Source organism: Carica papaya, chromosome 8 (assembly GCF_054855325.1).
Source record: "Carica papaya isolate Zhongbai chromosome 8, ASM5485532v1, whole genome shotgun sequence".
Lineage (NCBI taxonomy): Eukaryota > Viridiplantae > Streptophyta > Magnoliopsida > Brassicales > Caricaceae > Carica > Carica papaya.
Genome location: NC_142316.1, coordinates 27,588,212 through 27,609,436, shown reverse-complemented (window position 1 = coordinate 27,609,436; position 21,225 = coordinate 27,588,212). Strand labels below are relative to the sequence as shown.

General features: G+C 35.0%; 4 protein-coding genes across 6 annotated transcripts; 2 read left to right on the top strand and 2 right to left on the bottom strand.

Annotated features, from left to right (window-relative positions):
• The first annotated feature begins 519 nt into the window (after positions 1-519).
• Positions 520-6,043, top strand: LOC110817120 (RNA-binding (RRM/RBD/RNP motifs) family protein). Of its 3 annotated transcripts, XR_015813937.1 has the most exons (3): positions 521-815; positions 1,609-3,639; positions 5,486-6,043. XR_015813937.1 is itself a non-coding variant. In XM_088209375.1 (2 exons), exon 2 carries the CDS (start codon positions 1,618-1,620, stop codon positions 3,526-3,528), a length of 1,911 nt encoding a protein of 636 aa, XP_088065501.1. In that variant the 5' UTR covers positions 520-815; positions 1,613-1,617; the 3' UTR covers positions 3,529-3,924. The 3 variants fall into 3 exon arrangements, 2 of the variants coding, with proteins under 2 accessions (XP_088065501.1, XP_088065502.1); XM_088209375.1 differs by lacking the exon at positions 5,486-6,043 and having other exon boundaries at positions 520-815; positions 1,613-3,924; XM_088209376.1 differs by lacking the exons at positions 521-815; positions 5,486-6,043 and adding an exon at positions 1,052-1,069 and having other exon boundaries at positions 1,609-3,924.
• Positions 6,044-6,597: 554 nt separating this feature from the next.
• LOC110817204 (Anther-specific protein agp1-like protein) lies at positions 6,598-7,213 on the bottom strand. Its single transcript, XM_022045642.2, has one exon. The coding sequence runs from the start codon at positions 7,109-7,111 to the stop codon at positions 6,803-6,805; it is 309 nt and encodes a 102-aa protein (XP_021901334.1). The 5' UTR covers positions 7,112-7,213; the 3' UTR covers positions 6,598-6,802.
• A 3,327-nt stretch (positions 7,214-10,540) lies between these two features.
• LOC110817180 (TCP-1/cpn60 chaperonin family protein) lies at positions 10,541-15,108 on the top strand. The gene is made up of 9 exons (XM_088210218.1): positions 10,541-10,879; positions 11,555-11,873; positions 12,152-12,500; positions 12,760-12,892; positions 13,020-13,072; positions 13,392-13,494; positions 14,101-14,267; positions 14,350-14,463; positions 14,627-15,108. Exons 1-9 carry the CDS (start codon positions 10,681-10,683, stop codon positions 14,795-14,797), a joined length of 1,608 nt encoding a protein of 535 aa, XP_088066344.1. The 5' UTR covers positions 10,541-10,680; the 3' UTR covers positions 14,798-15,108.
• A 1,864-nt stretch (positions 15,109-16,972) lies between these two features.
• LOC110817192 (Pectate lyase family protein) lies at positions 16,973-18,793 on the bottom strand. The gene is made up of 4 exons (XM_022045626.2): positions 18,593-18,793; positions 17,770-18,510; positions 17,547-17,685; positions 16,973-17,470 (listed from the first exon to the last, which is right to left on the bottom strand). The coding sequence occupies exons 1-4, from the start codon at positions 18,700-18,702 to the stop codon at positions 17,249-17,251; spliced, it is 1,212 nt and encodes a 403-aa protein (XP_021901318.1). The 5' UTR covers positions 18,703-18,793; the 3' UTR covers positions 16,973-17,248.
• Between the last annotated feature and the right edge of the window lie 2,432 nt (positions 18,794-21,225).

Below are 21,225 nucleotides of genomic sequence, written 5' to 3'. Positions count from 1 at the left end.
ATGATATTTAAAAATTTAAGAATTTTATATCACAATTTAATAAAAATTTATAACATATATATAAAATATAATCAGTATATTCGAACATTACCCGCAATATGTATTAGAAATAATACATTAAAAAAGATGTAAAATTAAATAAAATACTTTCGTTCTAAAAAATAGATGTTCAATATAAGAGAGATGAATTCGCGTAGTCAACAAAATTTATATATGTTTGAAGTACCAATTGAGTAAATATATTATAAATTTTAATTTATTTATTTATTTTTAAAAAATAGATGATAAATCAAATATGCCGTGTGTGGATAAATAATAAAAATAGCAACTTTGTGTAAAAACACAAAAATAATAATTTTAAAAAATAAGAATGTTGAACTAAAATATCTTGTATTAAAAATAATAAAATATTAATTTATAAAAAACAATCCGGTTTTTCAGAAAAAAAATAATAAACACAATTACATTCATGCACAATTGCAAGAAAATTGGGCCAAATAATCTGACCAAAAAGAATAGGGTCAAAATGTCAAACAGTTAAAACTCAAAAATTACACAAAAGCTAAAACCAAGAGCAATCAACTTAATTCAACTTCTTACCAGATGGATCAGAAGATCCATTGATTTGATCTAAAGGGTTTCACTGTGCAGAGACCGCAAGTTAGAAACGAAAAGACGATGGTTAGACGGAAAAAAGAAAAAAGGATTTGATTATACTTCTGCTTCCATTCGTTAAACTCAAGAGAGAAATTCAAAAAATCGGGGGGTTCGTCTAATCTGGCTGCTAAGATCCTCACGGAGTAGAAGAAGACTAAGTAATTTCCATTTCCATTGATGTTTCCGTTATTTTCGTTGAATATCTTGCTTTTACTCTACTTCTTGGCGATAGATTCGACTTTTCTTGCAATGATTTGAGTTCTATTGGAAGTTTATGATTTCCGTTTTTCCTTTCCTCTTTTGAGCCTTTTTAGATTATGAATTGATTTTTTTGTTGTACGAAGTGGACATCAGATGTTCAGATGTTTACCAAGGTCTTTATCTATCTTCTTTGGTGATTCCTGCTGTTCTTGTAAGTACTCATTTAAGGTTATCTTTTTTATTGGGATAAACTTGCATCGGCAATTGGTAATTTTGTGATATAAGGACTTACCATTTTTATCATTTTCCTTTTGTATTGAGCTTTTATTATATGCTTTGGCCATTTTTAGTCCTCTATCTTGTTCTTTGGAGGAAGATCCCCCTCCTCTTCTAGTGATATTCTTTGTTCTTCCTTCAGGAGTTTGATATTTCCTCTTCTCTAGCCTTTTCATTTCAACATATAGCGCTTTTTAAAGTTTCAAATTGTGTTTTACCCTTTTCTTTTCTTTTTCAGGATGCATAATGTCATAAGCTATGGGTAGGTGGGTAGATACTAATATGTTAACTTTTCTATTTTAAATCTGTGTTAAATTTAATTACACTTGTTAGTTTATCGGTATTTTTAGTCTCAAGGAACGGTGGCAGTGGGGTTTGAACAAAAGGATAATTTAATTACTTCCTTTGCTTTTGACTCTGGCTTCATGTAAATGGAGAAAAGGTTTAACTCATGTTATATTCTGCACATCTTAGCCAGATTCTATGGATCAAATGGCAGAGGAGCAGATAGACTTCGAGGAAGAGGAGTACGCAGGTGCTCAAAAGATGCAGTACCAAGGAAGTGGAACTATACCTGCACTGGCTGATGAAGAGCTGATGGGAGAAGACGATGAGTATGATGATCTGTATAATGATGTTAATGTTGGAGAAGGTTTCCTACAGATGCATCGAACTGAGGGATCCATCCAGCCTGGTGGTATGAGCAATGGAGGTCCCCAGCCTCAGAAAACTGATGTTCCTGAACCGAGATTGGAAACTGGAGGCTCATCAGGATCCAAGATCCCTGGGGTTTCAGCTGAAGGGAAGTATCATAATGCTGGGGGGCAGCAGGCTGTTAAGAGACCTGAAATGGTATCTGCTTATTACCCAGATGCATCTTCTGTTTCACAAAAAGCAATGCCTCATGATACCCAAATCAGAAACATGGGTTTTCAGGGATCAACACCAGCGCCTCCCACTATTAGGGGTGATCCGCCTGATAGGAAAGTTGCGAATGAGCCTGCATCTTTACAGAATTCTGGTACTGGTGGTCCTCAAGGTGTCCGACAGATATCGACTAATCAGATGGGTATTAATTCAAATGTTAATCATCCAATGGTAAATGAAAATCAGATCCAACCACCGGCAGAGAGTGGTACAACCATGATTTATGTTGGAGAATTACACTGGTGGACCACTGATGCGGAGCTTGAGAGTGTATTGACCCAATATGGAAGGGTCAAGGAGATTAAATTCTTTGACGAGAGGGCCAGTGGTAAATCCAAAGGTTATTGTCAAGTAGAATTCTATGATCCAGGTGCTGCAGTTGCATGCAAAGAGGGAATGAATGGTTATGTTTTCAATGGGAAAGCATGTGTTGTTGCCTTTGCACCTCCACAAACATTAAAGAATGCAGGAAATTCTTATTTGAACAAAAATCAAGGCCAGTCTCAGCCTAGGAGGCCTATGAATGATGGAATTGGGAGAGGTGGTAATATGAATTTTCAAGGTGGAGATGTAGGAAGGAATTATGGAAGGGGTGGCTCAGGACGTGGTGGTCAGGCTGGAAGCAGAGGTCCATGGAGTGGTGGATCGATGAGGGGAAGGGGGGTTACAGGGGCAAAGAACATGGTTGGAAATGTTGCTGCCATCGGGAGTGGTGCTAGTGGTGGGCCTTATGGGCAAGGCCTCGGAGGTCCTACATTTGGGGGTCCTGTTGGTGGGTTAGTTCATCCACAAGGGATGATGGGATCTGGGTTTGATCCAACATTCATGGGTCGGGGAGGTGGTTATGGAGCATTTTCTGGTCCTAGTTTTCCTGGCATGCTTCCATCATTTCCAGGTGTTAATGCAATGGGACTTGCTGGGGTTGCTCCACACATCAACCCTGCCTTCTTTGGGAGAGGAATGGGTGCTAATGGAATGGGAATGATGGGTCCCTCAGGAATGGATGGACCTCATGCAGGAATTTGGACTGACCCAAGTATGGGTGGATGGGGAGGAGAAGAACATGGTCGAAGAACAAGGGAGTCTAGTTATGGTGGGGAAGATGGTGCTTCTGATTATGGATATGGGGAGGCAAACCATGAAAAAGGAGGAAGGTCGAGTGCTGCCTCTCGGGAAAAGGAGCGGGCTTCTGAGCGTGACTGGTCAGGGAGCAATGATAGACGACATCATGATGAGAGGGGACAGGACTGGGACAGGTCTGAGAGGGAGCATAGGTACCGAGGAGAAAAAGATAGTTATCATGACCATCGACAAAGAGAACGTGACTCAGCTTATGAGGACGATTGGGACAGAGGGCAAACTTCCTCAAGATCTCGAAGCAGGTCTCGAACAATGCCAGAGGATGACCACAAGTCTAGATCAAGGGAGGGAGATTATGGGAAGAGGAGACGCCTGCCATCAGAGTGACACAATCATGCTATTCACCCTTTCCTCTCGTTCTTTGTGTTCCACTCTTAATATGCCTGCTTGGTTGCTCTGTTGTGCTTGGTCCACCAGTGGAGCTTCTTGAGGGAAGAAGTAAGTTCTAATAGTGTGGATAGGAGGGATTAATAGAATCGTTGTTATTTTCTACTGCATTCTACAAAACTAATATTCTATGCTATACTTTACATCTATGTGTTGAAAAACAGTCAGTAAAGTTTAGTGGCATATCAATGTGGATATTCTTTGTGGGGCAAAGTTCCGACACCCTGCTGCTGAGTTCCACTACACTTATACTCGTCCTGCATAATCCTGTCTCAAAGACAATGTTCTTTTGGCATTATGATCTTGATAAGCTTGCAACCTGTGTGATTTGTATGATTGTTTTAGCGGTTCATATTCTGCATACTTTTCATTTGCCTTGGTTGATGGAACATATGCAATACTCATAATCATCATCTTATTCTTCTTCTTTCTTACTGCTTGAATTGCGTAACATATTGATCCATGGTGATATATCTTTTTCTCACTTGCTTTATTTTATTATTATCTTGTTCCATCCTTGTGTGTTAGCTAATAGGTTGTGTGGTTTATGTTCTGATATCATTTTTTATTTAACCTTATTAAGATGTTTAACATGCACCTTTTTTGGTAGTAGTGGATTTTGGATATTTTTTGATAGTGAAACATGTTTTTTGTTAATATGCTTATTAATTTGCACTTCATTTCTTTCTGTTTGGTTTTGAAGTTATAATATGCTTGTAAAAGTTTAGATAATATACCATAAGAGAATTTACTTGCATGCATGTAAAACTTAGCTATTGTAGACTTTTTCCTCAAGCATGCGGCTCCTTTTGGTTTAAAGAGAGAATGTTGAAAGAAGTCAAGAATAGAGTTTACATGAGAAAGATGGTGATAGGAAATCTGTGGGGACTGGTGATGAAAATGATTCCTCTTGACGAGAGTCACTGGTAGTCTCAAGGTATGCCTCCACGGTGAAAACATGGGTTTATTTGTTATCAAGTGATAGCAATAATATTAGTTTCGTTGCTAATATGACTCTCTGTGGTCATTTGTCTTATAGTTTTGTAGTCTTAGGGAAATTAGAAACTGTTGCAATTGTTTGGAGGATGTATCAGACACACTGTGCGATTAGACTTTACATGCAGAAGATTTAGAAGTTATAGAACTCAAGGTTTTTATGTTCCAACTTGTTTTTGGTTAGTGTGATTAAGGGCTAGATTAATTGCCGTTAAGAGGATCTAGGATGCGATAAGGGTTGTAATATTTTTTTGTGAATGTTCAACTGGAAGTTTCTGTTTTAAGGCTTTGCTAGAAATTGATCTCTGAGGTTCTTTCTCCTGCCTCCGTCCTCTCTGCTCATCCATTTTTTTTCTTGGTGGTCTCTTCTTATCCCTATGTGTATATACTTCATACTCACATATTGAACCCTAAAGCAGCCTCCTAAATACTAGTAATTATATCAAAATGATTTATTTATCTATTTCAGGTTTTAAAAAAATAAGTGTAATCTTTATGCATTTATCTTCCATTTCAGATCTGTCCATCGAGAAAAATCATTTCACTGATGATTGTTTAGATGGCTGTATGCCTGAATTGATTCATAGAATAAAGGGGATAATTGGAGTGATTATGCTGTTGTCTAATTTTAAGGGTAGTGCCTATAGGGTTGAGAAGAAGGATTCGAATAAGTGATTTAAGTTTTTTTCTTCGGCTAAGATGGAGTTGATTCATTTAAGGGTGGTGCTAATAGGATTCGGTGATTTGAGTTTCTAACACGTTGATTCATGTTTTAATGCTCTTTCTGTATACTAGTAGTGGATAGTGGATGATGTAGGTAGATTGTGAGGTGGTGTCTTTGGCACATATTATTTCTATGTCTATTGACATGGGGGTTTTTCTTTTTTATCATCACATCCAGGGAGTGGAGTGGGCAAGTTTTGTATTGTCATGATTGAATCAGCTTGTATTGTTGCCTGGAGGAAGAAATGTTAGGTGGACTGCTTTCATTTGGATTCCTTTGATAAATGGTCTTGAACTCATTCAAGTCTGCAAAAGGAAGTCTTCACTATGTTGTTTTTCACCTTTTGTTTTTGAGCACATTCCGGTAATCTGTAAAGTATGCTTCAACAGTGTCTTGTATAAAGTTGAGTTTATCAACAGTGTCTTGTATAAAGTTGAGTTTATGTATTAGGTTGTTGCTTAAAATTGAACTTGTGTAATAGGTCCACAATTTTTAATGGCCTTTTTCATTGTTTAATTCTGCCTATAGTGGGTCTGCTAATCAGCTTGTAAGAAATTTTTAGTGATTTTTGAGCCTTGTTTGTTGTAGCTGATGTGTATAAACAATGACATGTAGTGAATTTAGAGTCATGTAATTCACAGTTGCTATTCAGACTGTAACTGGTCAAAAACAAAAGGTGCTCAACGTGTAAATAGTCATTTTGCTGCTGTAAATAGTCATTAGCATAGTTCTCTCTCTCTCTCTCTCTCTCTCTCTCTCTCTCTCTATTTCTCTGCCTCTTTTGTTTTTTGGTTATTATTTTGTATTTTTAACTTCAGACAGAAAAAAAGATAATTATGTTTTTGAAGAAGTAGCTGGGTTAAAGAGATGATTATGGATAGCTGCTGTATTCTTGATTTGGCAGACTCGACAGGGTTTTAAGTTTGGGTTTATTTTGTATTTGCCTGTCACTGCTGCTCTGGTTTTAAGTTCGGGGTCTGTCTTTGTAACTAATTTTCCTTGTACCTGTTTGGATCTCCTTTCTTGTCTATAAAAGTTTTATTTGATGTTTTCAGTAGGCTTAAATTTTTATTCATATCTACACGAGCAACCTCATCCTGGAGTTTGCACTAGGAATTCAGTATTGTCAGATTTCTTGGTCCTAAATCTGAGTAAACAGAGATTAAGTTGCAGAAAGAGAAGGATAACAGAGATGGAAGATAATTTTAAGATATCATTATAATGATATAGTACGTGCACAAATACATGCAGACATACATTTGAATGAGAAGAGTGAAAAAGACTGAAAATCCATTCTGCAATTTCTTTTCCAAAGTGTTATTCAAATTAAAAGAGTATGAGAAAGAAAAAAGAGTCAGGTTGTCAATAAAGTAGAAACAAAACAACCATTACAAATGAACATGAATAGCATATTCTTATCTCTTCTCTAATTAAGCCACTCATGTAAATACAAAGAGGGAAGGGTAAGGGTGTTGATTGATGCACCCAGCAAGCTTAGAACAAGAAGGAGGCAGCGACGGCAGACACTCCAACAACTGCAGCTGCAGAGAGGTGGAGAGCAGCCACACCGCTGTTGGGTGTCTCTGCTGGAGTGGCGGCAAAGGCAGATTCACTGCTAAGGGGGCCGGCAACCGCAGCACCAGGAGAGGCTGCATCATTATCAGTTGTTCCAATGTGATCAGGGTCGATGGGTGCCTCTGCCGCAGTGGCCCCGACATCCTCTGCAGGTTCAGATGTATCAGCAGATACAAAGGCAACAATGGCTACCAACATGAGAGCAACAAGAATGAACTTGCGTGCCATTGTTATGAAGTGTTGAATTAAAAGTTGGAAAGAAATTTGATGCAGTACTTCTCTAAACCCAAGTAGAGAAAAGAGTACTGCAGGAGATGGAACAGGGGCAGATGGTGAGGGAAGGGAAATACGTTGGAGGTTTTATATAGTGTTTGGTTTGGGGTAAAAATAGGGTTGGCTATCTTGAGGGACGGGGAAATGTGTGAACATCACCATTCCCAAATTAAAAATTGTTTTTTCCTTCTATTTTTATATTTCCCCTCTTTGGTTTCATGATTATTGATTCCTGCCTTTCTGTTTGCTTTGCTAATTTTAGTGAAATTTGTGGGGTCTTTTTTTTTTTTCTTTCTGTTGAACATTATAAATTATATTAATCACAGATTCTATTAATAATTTCTGATAAAATTAGTCTCCACTTTTAACTTTTTATTAATAAAATATATTATTAAGACTAAAAAAATAATAATAATTTAATTTTGATTTGGTGGTATTTGGTTCAGATTTATTTTTGTTATTGTTTGTGTTTATTTATTTATTTATGCTTAGCCTTCTGTTTTCAATTTTAATAGAATAATGCTCCCCTCTAGGTTTGATGACTGATATTTTTTTCTGTTTCTCAAGCAAGATGCTTCAACAGTTTTATCCACAGAACTAAAATAGTTCAACAGTTTTATCCACAGAACTAAAATAGATATTGTTTCAATATTCAAGTGCTAAAATGAACATGGGAACCTAAATCTCTGCTGCAGATCCCACCCCCTATGCTCAAGTAAAACCATTTGTCAATCAGTTCATCATCTCAACCATCCTCAACATTTCCTCCATCGCTCAAACTCTTATCTTTGCATTTTACAAATAGTGGCTCACCGCATATGCCAACATTTTCTAACAAATGATGATTCACTAAATTTTGTCACATGCCCCACAAATTACTGTTGGATAAATTTAAGTAACCTAATGATAGGGGTAACAAGTTTGAAGGGGTCTCACTAAAGAGCTTATTGCCTGAGAGGCCAAGAGAAGACAATTGATGCAATTTTTGTAATGTTTGAAGGAATTTGGCTTGTGATATGATTTTTTGATAGGTTCAAAATCATGAATCTAGAGAGTTTTGTATCTCTTTGAAAAAATCTCCAACAAATTTGTTGCTTGAGAGATCAATGCAAGTGACAAGTGAAAGAATTTTAGTGTACTCGAGAGATTGATCTTCAGTTTGTGAGCAAGTTGTAGTTCAAGTTTAGTTCCACAAGATATCAAAGCTTACCAAACCATTATGGTAAATCACTTGTCAAATAATTATTGCTTAAGCTCAAGTACATAAGACTAGGCAAAAAACTGTTGAAAGCATAATCTTCTATTCCTTTTGAGTCTCTCAAGCAAGCCGCCATCAAGTTATTACTTGACAAATCAAACTTCTTTTACATGCAAAGCCTACGAGTAGAGTTCGGAATGCCACACTCAATATTGTTGTCAAATATATCAAATTTGTCAGAAATATTAGGTTTCCAATTGAAGTAGGAAGTTTACCATGCATTTTATTTAATGCTAGATTGAGAACCTTTATCTTTTTCCAGCTTCCACTTAATAACTGTAAGCAACTGATAAAGAGATTAGAGTTTTTAGTAAGATTCAAGTGCTACAAGTTTAATAATTCACCAAAACCAAGAGAGATTCTTCTATTTAGTTTGCTAAAGCTTAAATCAATATGTGTTATAGTACTAATACTCGTAAGCTAATTTGGGAACTTAGAATTGAACATATTAGAATTAAGATTTATATCAGAAAATTTTGTTAGATTAAGAATACTAAGGGTTGAAATGGAACTTGATAGGTTATAACCTAAAAGGTGTAACTCATTTAGAGATGAAAACATGTTGAGTACCCTGAGGAAGTCAGATCCTTACCAAATAAAGACCAATTCGCACGTCTCAAGACATTTCAGAAGAATCAGACCAATCAACCATTCGAGATTTAGAATACTAAAAGTAGAAATTTCATAATAAACATTATTGCAATGTGGAAAGGTTTCCAAGATTTGACTGAATTTCACCACTATAGCCATCATTTGATAAAATAAGATAAACCATGTTTCTTATCAATCCTAAAAAGTTTTGAATTTAAATACTCTCAAATATGTAGAAGCTCAAGTCCATATATTGTAAGGACTCAAGTTTTAGCAGTGAAGGATTTATCTCTCCGCTGAACACATTACTGATTGATAGTTAACAACTTATCGAATATCAGTCGTGGAGATTGATGGTAATGACAACTCCATAAATGTTGCTGCAAACAACTACATACCGTTGACAATGGTTGTTGCCTTGCCATGATGATAACCTGGGATCCTGAAGACTTTTTTAAAGTCTTCTATAGCTTTGATCTCTAATTCTAAACAATTGGTCAAGTGAGTTTCTCCCCTGCAGCAATATTCTTTTCTTATGACAAATACCACTAAATGCTTATAATCAAATAAAGACATGAAAATCTCTCAATTCTTCACTTCTTAAAGTCATAAAGAGCCAATTGATTGTAATATTTCTATATGATTTATTTACAAAAAAATTTCAAATAACAAAGAACATAAACAAAACTTTTAGAGTAAGTAAATCTAGAAAACAAAGTACTTTTTACAAGTCTTGACAAGGTGGTGGAAATAAGGCATTTGAATGTTGACTTTTCGTTTCTTAAATAATTAAAAGATAGTTAAAAATTGAACATGTGTATTTATAAAGGAATAAATTGTTGTTATAAAATAGAATTTTGATAATTTGTTGTGATAAAAAATATAACAATTGCTAAATCATTAGAGTAGATTATTATTATTATTATTTTTATAAATTTATATATTTTATCAATTAAGTAATATATATATATGCACTAATCATAATACAGTTTATTAGTGTAAAATATAAAATGTATAATTCAATTTGAATCTACAATTTTTTATAAAGAAAAAAAATATCAATCATTAAACTAATAAATAATCCTAAATTGATAACTTGGCACAATATACACACAAAAATATAATTTTTATAATAAGGGATGGATAAGTTTTAACGTTATCTAACAAATTGCCAAGTAACTTTGCTTTAATGGTAAATACTATCATTTAATTTTAGTTTTAACTAATCTTAAAAATATTAATGTGCTTCATCAAATTGCCATCATATTTTACTGTCTTAGAGATTAATTAATTGCAATTTATAGTTTTAAAAAATTAATTCAACTGTAAATAACATTAATTTTATCTTAATGTTAAAATTAATTCAACGGTAGTAGAGCAATTGAAAATTTCCGTTATTTAGGTGGGCCTGGGCTTTTTAAACTGAAGCCCAAAAATGGCTATTACTTCACCATAATTACGAAGGAGACACTTAGTTAGGGCTTTCAAAAAAGGGAGAGGAGCGAACCAGTAGAGACCGTCACCACCCGGCAACAGCTTCTACACTCTTCTTCATCTCATTTGAGATTTTGTTAAACTGATGCGGAGGGAAGATTGAACCGGTAGGGGCAGAGATCTTGTACTGGAAACAATTCTTAGCTGTAGAACGGAGTAAGAAGACTAAAAAACAAGAGAAATGGCGTTAGCGTTCGATGAGTTCGGTAGGCCGTTTATCATTCTTAAAGAGCAAGAGCAGAAGACGAGACTCAGGGGTCTCGATGCCCAGAAAGCCAACATTTCCGGTGGGAAAGCAGTGGCTCGCGTCCTCCGCACCTCTCTCGGCCCCAAGGGAATGGACAAGATGCTTCAGAGCCCCGACGGCGACGTCACAATAAGTTCGTTTCTTCACTCTCTGCTTTTGATTGTGCTCTTTTATTTCATTTGCTGGTTGTTTATTTTGTTTCTTTCTTGGCTGCTGTTCAGTTTATCAATGGATCTCTTTAGTATGTAAATGGAGAAAAAGAAAGAGATCTGTTTAGGGTTCATGAGGTAGATTACTTGGTTTTTGTCAAGTGTGAAATGGTATGTTCATTGTTTTGATGTTTCTACTGAATTAATTAGTGGAGTTTTTAGTAGGATTATCTTCTACTTATCATCTTTAACTGGGGCAGACCTTTATGGAATACCTGCAAAAGTTCTATATGTGTATCGTCTTCAGAATTTTCTGTACTTTCTCAATACCGACCGACTGTTTATGTGAAACGCCTGATTTCTGATTTGAAGTAACTGGTAGTATTAGTAAGCAACTTCTGGAATCTCTTGATAACAAAATGAGGAAGAAGTAACTGATAATATTAGTAGGCAACTTCTGGAATCTCTTGGTAACAAAATGAGGAAGAGACCGTGGTTCTTGTAAAACTTGATATTGATTGTACATTGTAACTTTTGCCTCTGATATGTCTGTTGTGGTTGCTGCTTGTTTCCTGTGTACTATATATGAAAAAAATGTGTTATCCTTTTCTGAACTGCTTCTATGGCTTTGCTCTCTTTTTATATCTTTGTATTGCCAGCAAATGATGGTGCAACAATCTTGGAGCAAATGGATGTTGATAATCAGATTGCAAAGCTGATGGTTGAACTATCACGGAGTCAGGATTATGAAATTGGTGACGGAACAACTGGTGTTGTTGTCATGGCTGGTGCACTTTTGGAGCAGGCTGAAAGATTGTTAGAACGGGGGATCCATCCCATTCGGGTTGCAGAGGGCTATGAAATGGCTTCTAGAATAGCCGTTGAACATTTGGAGCGTATAGCTCAGAAGTTTGATTTTTCAGTGACAAATATAGAGCCCTTGGTTCAAACTTGCATGACCACTTTATCCTCAAAGATGTCAGTTTTCTTGCACTGAGCTTTAACTTCATATCCATGTCGTCTTTATCTTATGTTTTGAATTATTTAATGACATGTTCTAAATAAAGCTATGCCCATTTTTTAATCTGATGGTAATATTGGTCATAGTGTTTTGCTAAATTTCATGTTCCATAGGAGTGATTGTGGTCCCTTAAAGCCCTGGAGCATGTTTTTCAGAGGCTGTTTGAGCCTTTTGCATGATTTACTATTTTACTGATATGCTTACATCATTCTGTAATTTAATCTTTATGTTGCAGTGTGAATAGGTGCAAACACAATTTAGCTGAGATTGCTGTGAAAGCAGTTCTTGCTGTTGCAGATTTGGAAAGGAAAGATGTTAATCTAGATTTAATTAAAGTGGAGGGAAAAGTAGGTGGAAAGTTGGAAGATACAGAACTAATTTATGGAATTGTTGTTGACAAGGATATTAGTCATCCGCAGATGCCAAAGCAAATTGAAGATGCCAAAATTGCTATATTGACATGCCCTTTTGAGCCACCCAAGCCAAAAACTAAACATAAGGTGGATATTGATACAGTTGAGAAGTTCCAGACTTTACGTCAGCAAGAGCAAAAGTATTTTGATGACATGGTCCAAAAATGCAAGGTCAATCTCTACTTTAAAATATTGCAGATTCTAAAGCGTTTTGCTTATACTATCTCGAAGATTTAAAAGTTATTTTTCTTCATTCATTTCTAACAGTGTTGGAGGAGATTTTAGTAAATTCCCAAACCAAATTCTCAAAAAAAAGAAGAGTTATATTGGGGCAAGGGATCTTGAATGTTGGATACCATTTGGATTTTTAGTGAATTTTTTGTTTTTGATCTTTTTTTATGTTCACAATTGTTACTATTTTGGTTTGTAGGATGTGGGTGCTACCTTGGTTATCTGCCAGTGGGGGTTTGATGATGAGGCAAATCATTTATTAATGCACAGAAACTTGCCTGCTGTCAGATGGGTTGGTGGCGTAGAGATGGAACTAATAGCAATAGCCACAGGTCTGCACATTTTTATATTACTAAAATGCTGTCATTACATACACATTTGGTGGGTTGTGTTTAGGTTGTTGCTGCTAACTTGAATTTGTATTTTTAATTAATGAAGTAATTGCATCTGTCTTTCAAGGTGGAAGAATTGTGCCAAGGTTCCAGGAGTTGACACCAGAGAAGCTGGGCAAGGTATATGCTGTTAATTTCCTGTCTGTCTTTATCTTCTTTTTTTCTCAAAATTTACATTATGTCATTTACATGTTTGCCTTATCTTAATTTGTCTAATGAAAGGGAGTACTATTAGTGACAATGATATGACTCCATGGAAGAGGCATTTAGAAATAAATTGCATTCAACTAAGTAACTGCAATTTGCATTATAAATAACTTCACTAGTTCTCTTTGGTGTCTTCTAATCTAAAAGTCTACTAACACTCTAAGTTATGTTCTCATATAGCTTCCGGATGGAAAAATAACACTGCAGTTCCAATTTCTTATTCTCTTTCTAGGCTGGCTTGGTCCGAGAAAAGTCTTTTGGTACAACAAAAGATCGTATGATATACATTGAGCATTGTGCAAATTCAAGGGCTGTCACCATATTTATTCGTGGAGGTAGATTTGTATTTTTCTTGCCACTGTTATTGCCCTTTATTTTCTCTATTTTAGTTTTGGCTAATTAGTGTTGGTTGATGATGCTTTTTGCTGTCTTGTCCAATTTATCTCAATGATTATGCCAATTTCCGTTTTTTGGTTGTTCCAAGATATAAATAATCTTTTTTAGGAACTGATATAAAGGATATTTATAGTTGCATCGTGAAGAAAGTTCACAGTTTTCGTTTCCTTGGCAATTGTGAAAATGGACTCCATTAAATATTATCTGCTTTTTGTCAAACCCCAAGATGCTGTTCTATGTGTCTATGATGTTTTGTTTAATGCAGTTGCTTATTAGTTGTTGGTAGACTATCTTATTCTTTTTTTTTCTCAAGTTACATGTAAAACATGCCCCCTAGCTATTTGTTTTAGCCTCAATGCTATTGTTGATTGTACTTAACCTTCAAAGAGGAACCATGTTAATCCACACATTTGGGGGGGTGGGGGGAGTATCCATGCTGTATTTCTGTTATAATTTCTAATCACTATTATAATTTTCTGAACAAAGGAATTGTTCTTAAGGCACTTGGGTGTCTGATACAATATTCTTTATTCTATATTTATTAGGTAACAAAATGATGATAGAGGAGACAAAGCGAAGTCTCCATGATGCACTTTGTGTGGCTAGGAATCTCATTCGCAACAATTCTATTGTATATGGCGGTGGATCAGCCGAAATTTCTTGTTCAATTGCTGTTGACACAGCTGCAGACAGATACCCAGGTGTTGAGCAGGTAACTGCACATATGTCTGTGAATTTACACTTTCTTCTTTCATATGATGAATTTGTATTGATTGTTATTTTTATATATGCAGTATGCTATCAGGGCCTTTGGAGAAGCTTTAGATTCTATTCCAATGGCCCTTGCGGAGAATAGTGGTTTGCAGCCTATTGAGACTCTATCAGCTGTTAAATCTCAGCAAATTAAAGTAATGGGATAAAAGTGCTATTTCCGTCAATTTTAGTTCTTCCCTCCCTCCCTCTCTGGTTTCTGTATTTATCTATCTCATGTACACTACTACCTAGTGTTGTTTAAATTTTAATGCATCTACGCATGATGGTATTGATTTTTAGTTTAACTTCGTTATACAGGAGAACAATCCATATCATGGAATTGATTGCAATGATGTTGGCACTAATGACATGCGTGAGCAAAATGTTTTTGAGACTCTTATTGGGAAGCAGCAGCAGATCCTGCTGGCAACACAAGTTGTCAAGATGATTTTAAAGATTGACGATGTAATCTCCCCATCTGAATACTGAAGTCTGGCGAGGTTCTTTTCGTAGCTCTGGTTCAACAAAATTGAACTTCGATGTTTGTGGCTTGGTGTGGCTTACGGTTAAGGACAATGATGGAATCTGTATTAGAAATTTTGATAATTTTTTGTGGTTTATTTGATCTCTGTTATGATTACACTTTTATGGGAAGTGTGGTAGTTGGTTTTGTCTGTCACACTATTTGATAAATAGTTAATGCTTTCCTTATCTATGTAGTTTATTTGAATGTTGGTTGGAAAACAATGTAAAATCTCAGGATTATTTGGGGATGAATTTTAGTGAAATTTCCTTGTTTATTTTTGCCTTGCGAAAAAACCATAGAACATGTCTGTATTTAGGACACTGCAATGGTTTTTTTTTTTTTTTTTTTCTGAGAAAATGTACAGTGCATTCATGAAATATATGCACCAAGGGGGTAAAACTCATGTACAAAAGATCTTTACATGTTAATCAAACAATCAATAAGGTTATCTACATTTTCCATGGAATGCAAAGCATTACCTGTCAATGTTTGCTAGTATCTTGCTTTAACCTTATTAACGATATTTTCTACCCCTCAAAACGCTCTCCTATTATTTTCTTTCTATGCCACTCAAAACATAGTTAGGTGGATAACAATGTTCGTGCTGATGCCTAACAACTCATATGATGTATACCAGAAATGATGCACTAGGGGACATTGTAGTAAGATATGATCACAAGTCTCTTCCACTCTCTTACAGAGATGACACTTGTTCACCAAAATTTTTCCTCTTGTTGATGGTCAAAATACATCAACAATCTACTTCCCAGCAAAGAAACCAATTATTGGGGGCATTCACTCTCCATATCAACCGGAAAGGGAACTTGTTCTGTACTGCTTCATTCTTGATAAGATATAAAATGACCCTAACCCAACTTAAAAAGTCCTGCTGGTCGCAATGTTAAGATGATTATCTCCTCATAGTGTTGTTTTGACTAGGTGTCAAGCATGATGAATTGGGGAGGCACAGGCTGGCTCGTAAGTACGCTAATTATGTATTCAGACAGATAGCTGAAAGTGATAAACCAAGCCTGCCCCGTAAGAGTTGCCTCATGCTAGAGTTTGTCAAGTTTGTTAGTATGTGGGAGGGTTGCAATTATTAAGTTGATTGCACTTGACATTAGTAGTTGGATTTAATTTGACATATGCTTGTCGTTTTAGACTTTGAGATGGCCACGCCCTAATTCCGAAACATGCAGCTGGGAGCCACAGCCCAATGAAGGACAGTGGCCCTCTCTGTCCCTTTTAATAATGTGGAAATTCTATTACAAGCTTCCCATTTCTTTAATCTTTTTGTATTTTAGGTGTTGATGGGTTTGATAATAGGTGAGGGACTCAATTATAGGAAGAAAAAGAGGATTCTTTGTATGTAAAAAAAGATTTCCCTGCTCTTTTCATCATGTTGTCTCTTCAACCATTCTTATCTTACAGCTGTACTCATGAGATGCTCTTGAATGGATTATGTAATCAGCTAGTCCTCCATTAACATGATGAGGATTAGCATGACAGTAATTAATCAAACCCATGATTTAGCTTTATGGCTAATTCTCTCTTTTGCTTAGTTGTTTGTTTTAAGGGACAATTTACTATGCTTGCTTCCCTTGTTAATTTCCATTTTTATTTTGATTTAGAGACTAATAATGGATCATCAATAAAGAATGAAGAATGTTCACACGGTAAATTGTGTGTGAAACCAAGTTTGAAAAGAGAGTAAGTGTATAGTGACAAGAGGTATTAATAGAAAACCAAGTTGCCGACGTTGTAAGAGGCATTTATGAATGGGATGGAGGCAAGCAGGGGTGTTGTAGATCATGAGGGAGTGATGAAGATTCATTAATGGCGGCAAGAGGATGAAGTTGTCAGAGACAGGAGGTTTCATTTTTCAAAAAATGAATAGAACGCATTGCATTGGCTGTCTCATATCTCTGAATTATATATAGCTATTTACCACTCAAACCCATTTTCAAGCAGAGATCTATCCACTTTTGTCAAGCAGACAAAACATGTAGCCGAATTAAATTTCTTATCTTTACTATGGCAGAAGCAAAGAATTAGAAAGCATTTTGTATTGAAGTTGAAAAACCACCCATGACCCCATGTGAACAAAAGTCACCTCTGACAAGAACAAAGCAGGAGTATAGATGAATGTGATGTATTAAGTTCAGGTCATATTGAGCATTAAATATAATTAATTCACTACTCATCAACACTTGCTTCTTCTGAGCCCCACTAATGGTGCCCTCTAAGAAACAGAGGAGACATAGGGTTGTACAAATTAAAATAAAGTTGAAAATGAGGAATTACTTTACAGAAACCTGAATCCTCCTCCTAAAATGAAAGGGTAAAATCCCTTAATAGTTATATTTATGTATAATGATGGGTGGTGTTTTATTCATTGTGTGTTTTAGTTAAATTTAACAGCGCGAGCCTTTCCAGCATTTAAGCGCACCAGCCCCTGCTGTAATGGAGGTGACTAGTGAAGAGGATCTGGCACTGAGACTCGAAGCTTTTGCATAGCTTGAAGATGCTCCTGCCCCAGATGGCGTGAAAAACGCACCGTTTAACATCAAGTCTCCCTCTGACCTCCAATTCCACTTCTTCCATTTACTCTGTGACGTATTCTCCCTCTTTGTCACCTGAAATATAATCATTACTATATTAATTCAAAACCCAGAAATTTAAACTTTAAACTCTTTATTGCATTTGGTTAACCTCTTTGCTGTTCTGGTTATTGGGAGCAAGAAACCTATTCCCTTGGCTGTTAATTGTGGGAGCAGCACTCCCTCCAATGGCGTACATTAACCAATGCGTATAGTCATTGTTCACCACATGGAAATACCCATGTCTGCATCTGCATTTTTACATATAATTCAATTATGGGTTTGTAATTAATTAATTAACTAATTAATTGACTAAGTTAAATTAAAAAACTTACCTGGGTATTCTTTGAACAAGACCTTCACCGAAATGGTTAAAAGCAATTGTGACCTGCATGTTCTTATCTTGGGTATATGAATCACTATGACCCAAAAGCATGACCTTGTTATGATGAGTCATATAATTATTAGATATAGTGATAGCCGTTGATCCATGAATAGCATCAATCAACCCGTCGTTACAATTCGACAGAGAACAGTGATCTACCCAAACATGACTCCCTCCAAATATCGACACTCCATCACCGTCCGATATAGTCCTCCACCCGTAATGCGATGGGGAGTCCCGCACGTAAGCATTCCCTCCTCGCTTACAATCATGTATGTTTATCCCATGAATGATGATATTAGTCACGTACTGGATGGTGATGCATGGTCCGCCGGCGATATGGACACTGGCTCCGCGCCCGTCGATCGTCTTAAACGAGTTCATTAGCAGCTCCTGCTTCAGCTTTATCACCATGTCGCGTTTGAAGATGATCCAGAGCGGCTCGTCTTGGATGACAGCGTGACGGAGAGTCCCTGGTTTTGGGTTAACCGGGTCGGAGTCACTCGGGTCAGTCACTACATAAATCTTTCCATCTCGTCCTCCAATGGCGTGTTTCCCGAACCCAATGCCGCAATCAGCCAAGCGCTTCCGGTTCTTCTCCCAGTTTGTGTCGCACCGCCAGCAATCGTCAATCGGGTTGCCGGTTACGCATGATAAAAAACCAAGATTCCTCCTCGATGCATTGATGCTTCTGTTTTAATCAAGAAATAATGTTAGCGTAACTAAAGTATTTATTGATCAAATGAATAGAATGAGGGAAGAGTGATACCCACTCTTGTACTTGTTGTACTACCAGTTCCGGATCTTGAACGGCTGAAGATGAAGAAACCAAAGTTGGAGCTAAAACAAGAAGGGTAATGAGAAAATTGAATGGGATCTCCATTTTTGGTTGAGTTTAGGCGGGATTTGAAGACAAAGTTGGTGAATTGTATGATAATCCAAAGTGGGTTTTTATAAAAGGAAGGAAGATGATAAAATAATATTATTAGTATTATATATATATATTGAAAATAGATAGTTTTAATGGGTCCGGTTTTGGTAGTTTTGAGCCGTTAGCTGAGCTCTTCTGACAGATGAATTAAGATTCATTAACCAGTATCTATGTTAGGTTAAACTTTGAAGCTGGTGCCCATTTAAATTTTATACATTTTAACCTTAATTTTATTTACTGATTACCCTTTTTGAAAAAAGACGTGAATTATTACGTATAAAAATTTATATTAGCCGTAGGAGATGATGAGTGGCATTTACTGTTACAAGAAGTGATTAACTAACTACACCGACACTTGACAAAACGACAAATTCAATGTCGTTGTATCAATCATAATCAAATGAAACTATTTAATTTTTGTTTCACATCACAACTTTTTCCAATTAACTCCATACAAACAATGCCTACATACCCCCCTTCATGTTTCTCTATTTCCTTCCTTTTTGTATTTGTGCATTATACACATATAACAACAAATTCAAGGACGATTTCTATTATGGGTAATTTTCTTATTTTTAATTTTGAAATACCCATTTTTTTAAAAAAAATAATTTTGAAGAAAAAAAAAAAGAAAGAAAATTAAATGATGTCATGCAATGCGTACCACCCAAAATTTATTAATTTATGGAATTATTTATTTGTTTTCAGACTATGGAATAGTATTTCTTAATTTGTAACGTTTCCAATTCTTTATGATTTGACTTTCTTTCTTTTTTTTTTTTTTTGTAAATTCTATGGAATAATCGCCGTACAAGATGATGAGTAAGAAGCAAATCAATAGGGCACATGCTGGTACCATTATAATTATTAGTCGACACATTAATTATTACGTATTTTAATTTATTAATTAGGCGAATAATCTAATTCCTTACGTATTACTACGTACTTATCAAGCGTATAAATTAAATAGATCAATGTCCCCAATTTGTGCGTGGATTCTTTTCACATTTATACCCTTTTGATGCTTAGCTCCTAATTCACCAATTATTGTTCTTCAAACAAATTTATTTTTAAAATTTTCATTAATTTTATTATCTTAAATTTTCATATAAAATTATATTAATCAACGTCAGATCTTTTAATGTTAAAATTAATTCTATGAAGATGGCAATCATACATTAAAATTTTTAAATTAAATTTTTTTTATGTAGTTTCTTCAAAATACCTGTTAATTTCTAATTATTATTAATGAAATTTTGATTTAAATAATTTCTAAAAAAATATAACCTTTTAACCTATTACTAACATGCTATATATGTTAGCACATTTTTTTTTTTAAAAAATATTATTTTTATTTTTATTTAAAATTTAAAACTAATTTTTCTTTTTTTTTTCTTGCATTTGATAAAATTTTTATTTTCTAACAATGAAAACAAAATTAATAATCTTGGTTGAATCATTACGTTTAAATTTAAATAAATAAATAAATAAATTTTAATGTTCTTCATTTTATTTTATAAATATATTATGCACCGATAATAATTAGTTTAATTTAATTTAATAAAATAATTTATTTTATATTAATGAGGTCATCATGATCAAATTTAAAATTTTTCTAATAAATTATGATATATCCGGACCCAAAACAAATTCACCAAAAAATTAGAAGCTCACATGGGAAATCCGTACTACCCGTCAAGCTGCTGACATGGCAATCTTGTTGGCTTGGAATGTCACGTGTCCTCATGTGCGTTTTGTTGCCCTACAGCTAAAAGTGGACCTTGCATTTCCGGAATCAATTCTCAGCCGTTTGATCTCGTAATCCTTAAGTCAATGTGGGATGGTTCACAGCCGTCGATTAATGAGAAGTGCTTCTAACATCCTCTTGCCACGTGGCATTTCAAAAAGGGCCACTATCATTTTCCGGGAGTATTATGATTGTAACATGGTCTTGCAAGTAAAAGTGATCACAGGCCCCATACTTTATTGGATAAACATAACCGCACATTCAAACATTTTTCAATATTTATTACAAATAATTTTTAAATCAATAATTTTTTTTTTTTAAAAAAAAAAACTGAAACAAGTAATTTTATGCACTATTTGTATTACATAAAATTAATAATTAATCCATCTCACATTAATATATATATATATTAAAATAAATCATCAAAATATAAAAAATAAATTATATTATTTTGTATTTACTTAAAAAATTAAGGGAATTGGTTACTCGGTTAATTATATTTATTTTTCATGTGCAATTAGGTGTCTAATTGTTACAAAAATTAAAAAAAAAAAAAGAATCATTTAAAAAAATACATGAGGCAATAGATAATGAGAGATCCAACACTAATCAAACAATAACCAAATACGTGTTATCCATTATCTAAGCAAACTCAATAGCTTCATAATGACATGAATTTATTTTTGCATGATATAGTCAAATTCATTGTCCTTGCCAATTAGGCTTTT

Bases quoted from the DNA above. Each gene is read 5' to 3' on its own strand.
- LOC110817120 (XM_088209375.1), top strand. From the start codon at position 1,618: ATGGATCAAATGGCAGAGGAGCAGATAGACTTCGAGGAAGAGGAGTAC.
- LOC110817192 (XM_022045626.2), bottom strand. From the start codon at position 18,702: ATGGAGATCCCATTCAATTTTCTCATTACCCTTCTTGTTTTAGCTCCA. The intron at 18,511-18,592 runs GTGGGTATCACT...TGATTAAAACAG, and splicing joins GTAGTACAACAAGTACAAGA to AAGCATCAATGCATCGAGGA. The intron at 17,471-17,546 runs GTTAACCAAATG...ATTATATTTCAG, and splicing joins ATAACCAGAACAGCAAAGAG to GTGACAAAGAGGGAGAATAC.
- LOC110817204 (XM_022045642.2), bottom strand. From the start codon at position 7,111: ATGGCACGCAAGTTCATTCTTGTTGCTCTCATGTTGGTAGCCATTGTT.
- LOC110817180 (XM_088210218.1), top strand. From the start codon at position 10,681: ATGGCGTTAGCGTTCGATGAGTTCGGTAGGCCGTTTATCATTCTTAAA. The intron at 12,893-13,019 runs GTCTGCACATTT...CTGTCTTTCAAG, and splicing joins ACTAATAGCAATAGCCACAG to GTGGAAGAATTGTGCCAAGG. The intron at 13,073-13,391 runs GTATATGCTGTT...TTCTCTTTCTAG, and splicing joins CACCAGAGAAGCTGGGCAAG to GCTGGCTTGGTCCGAGAAAA.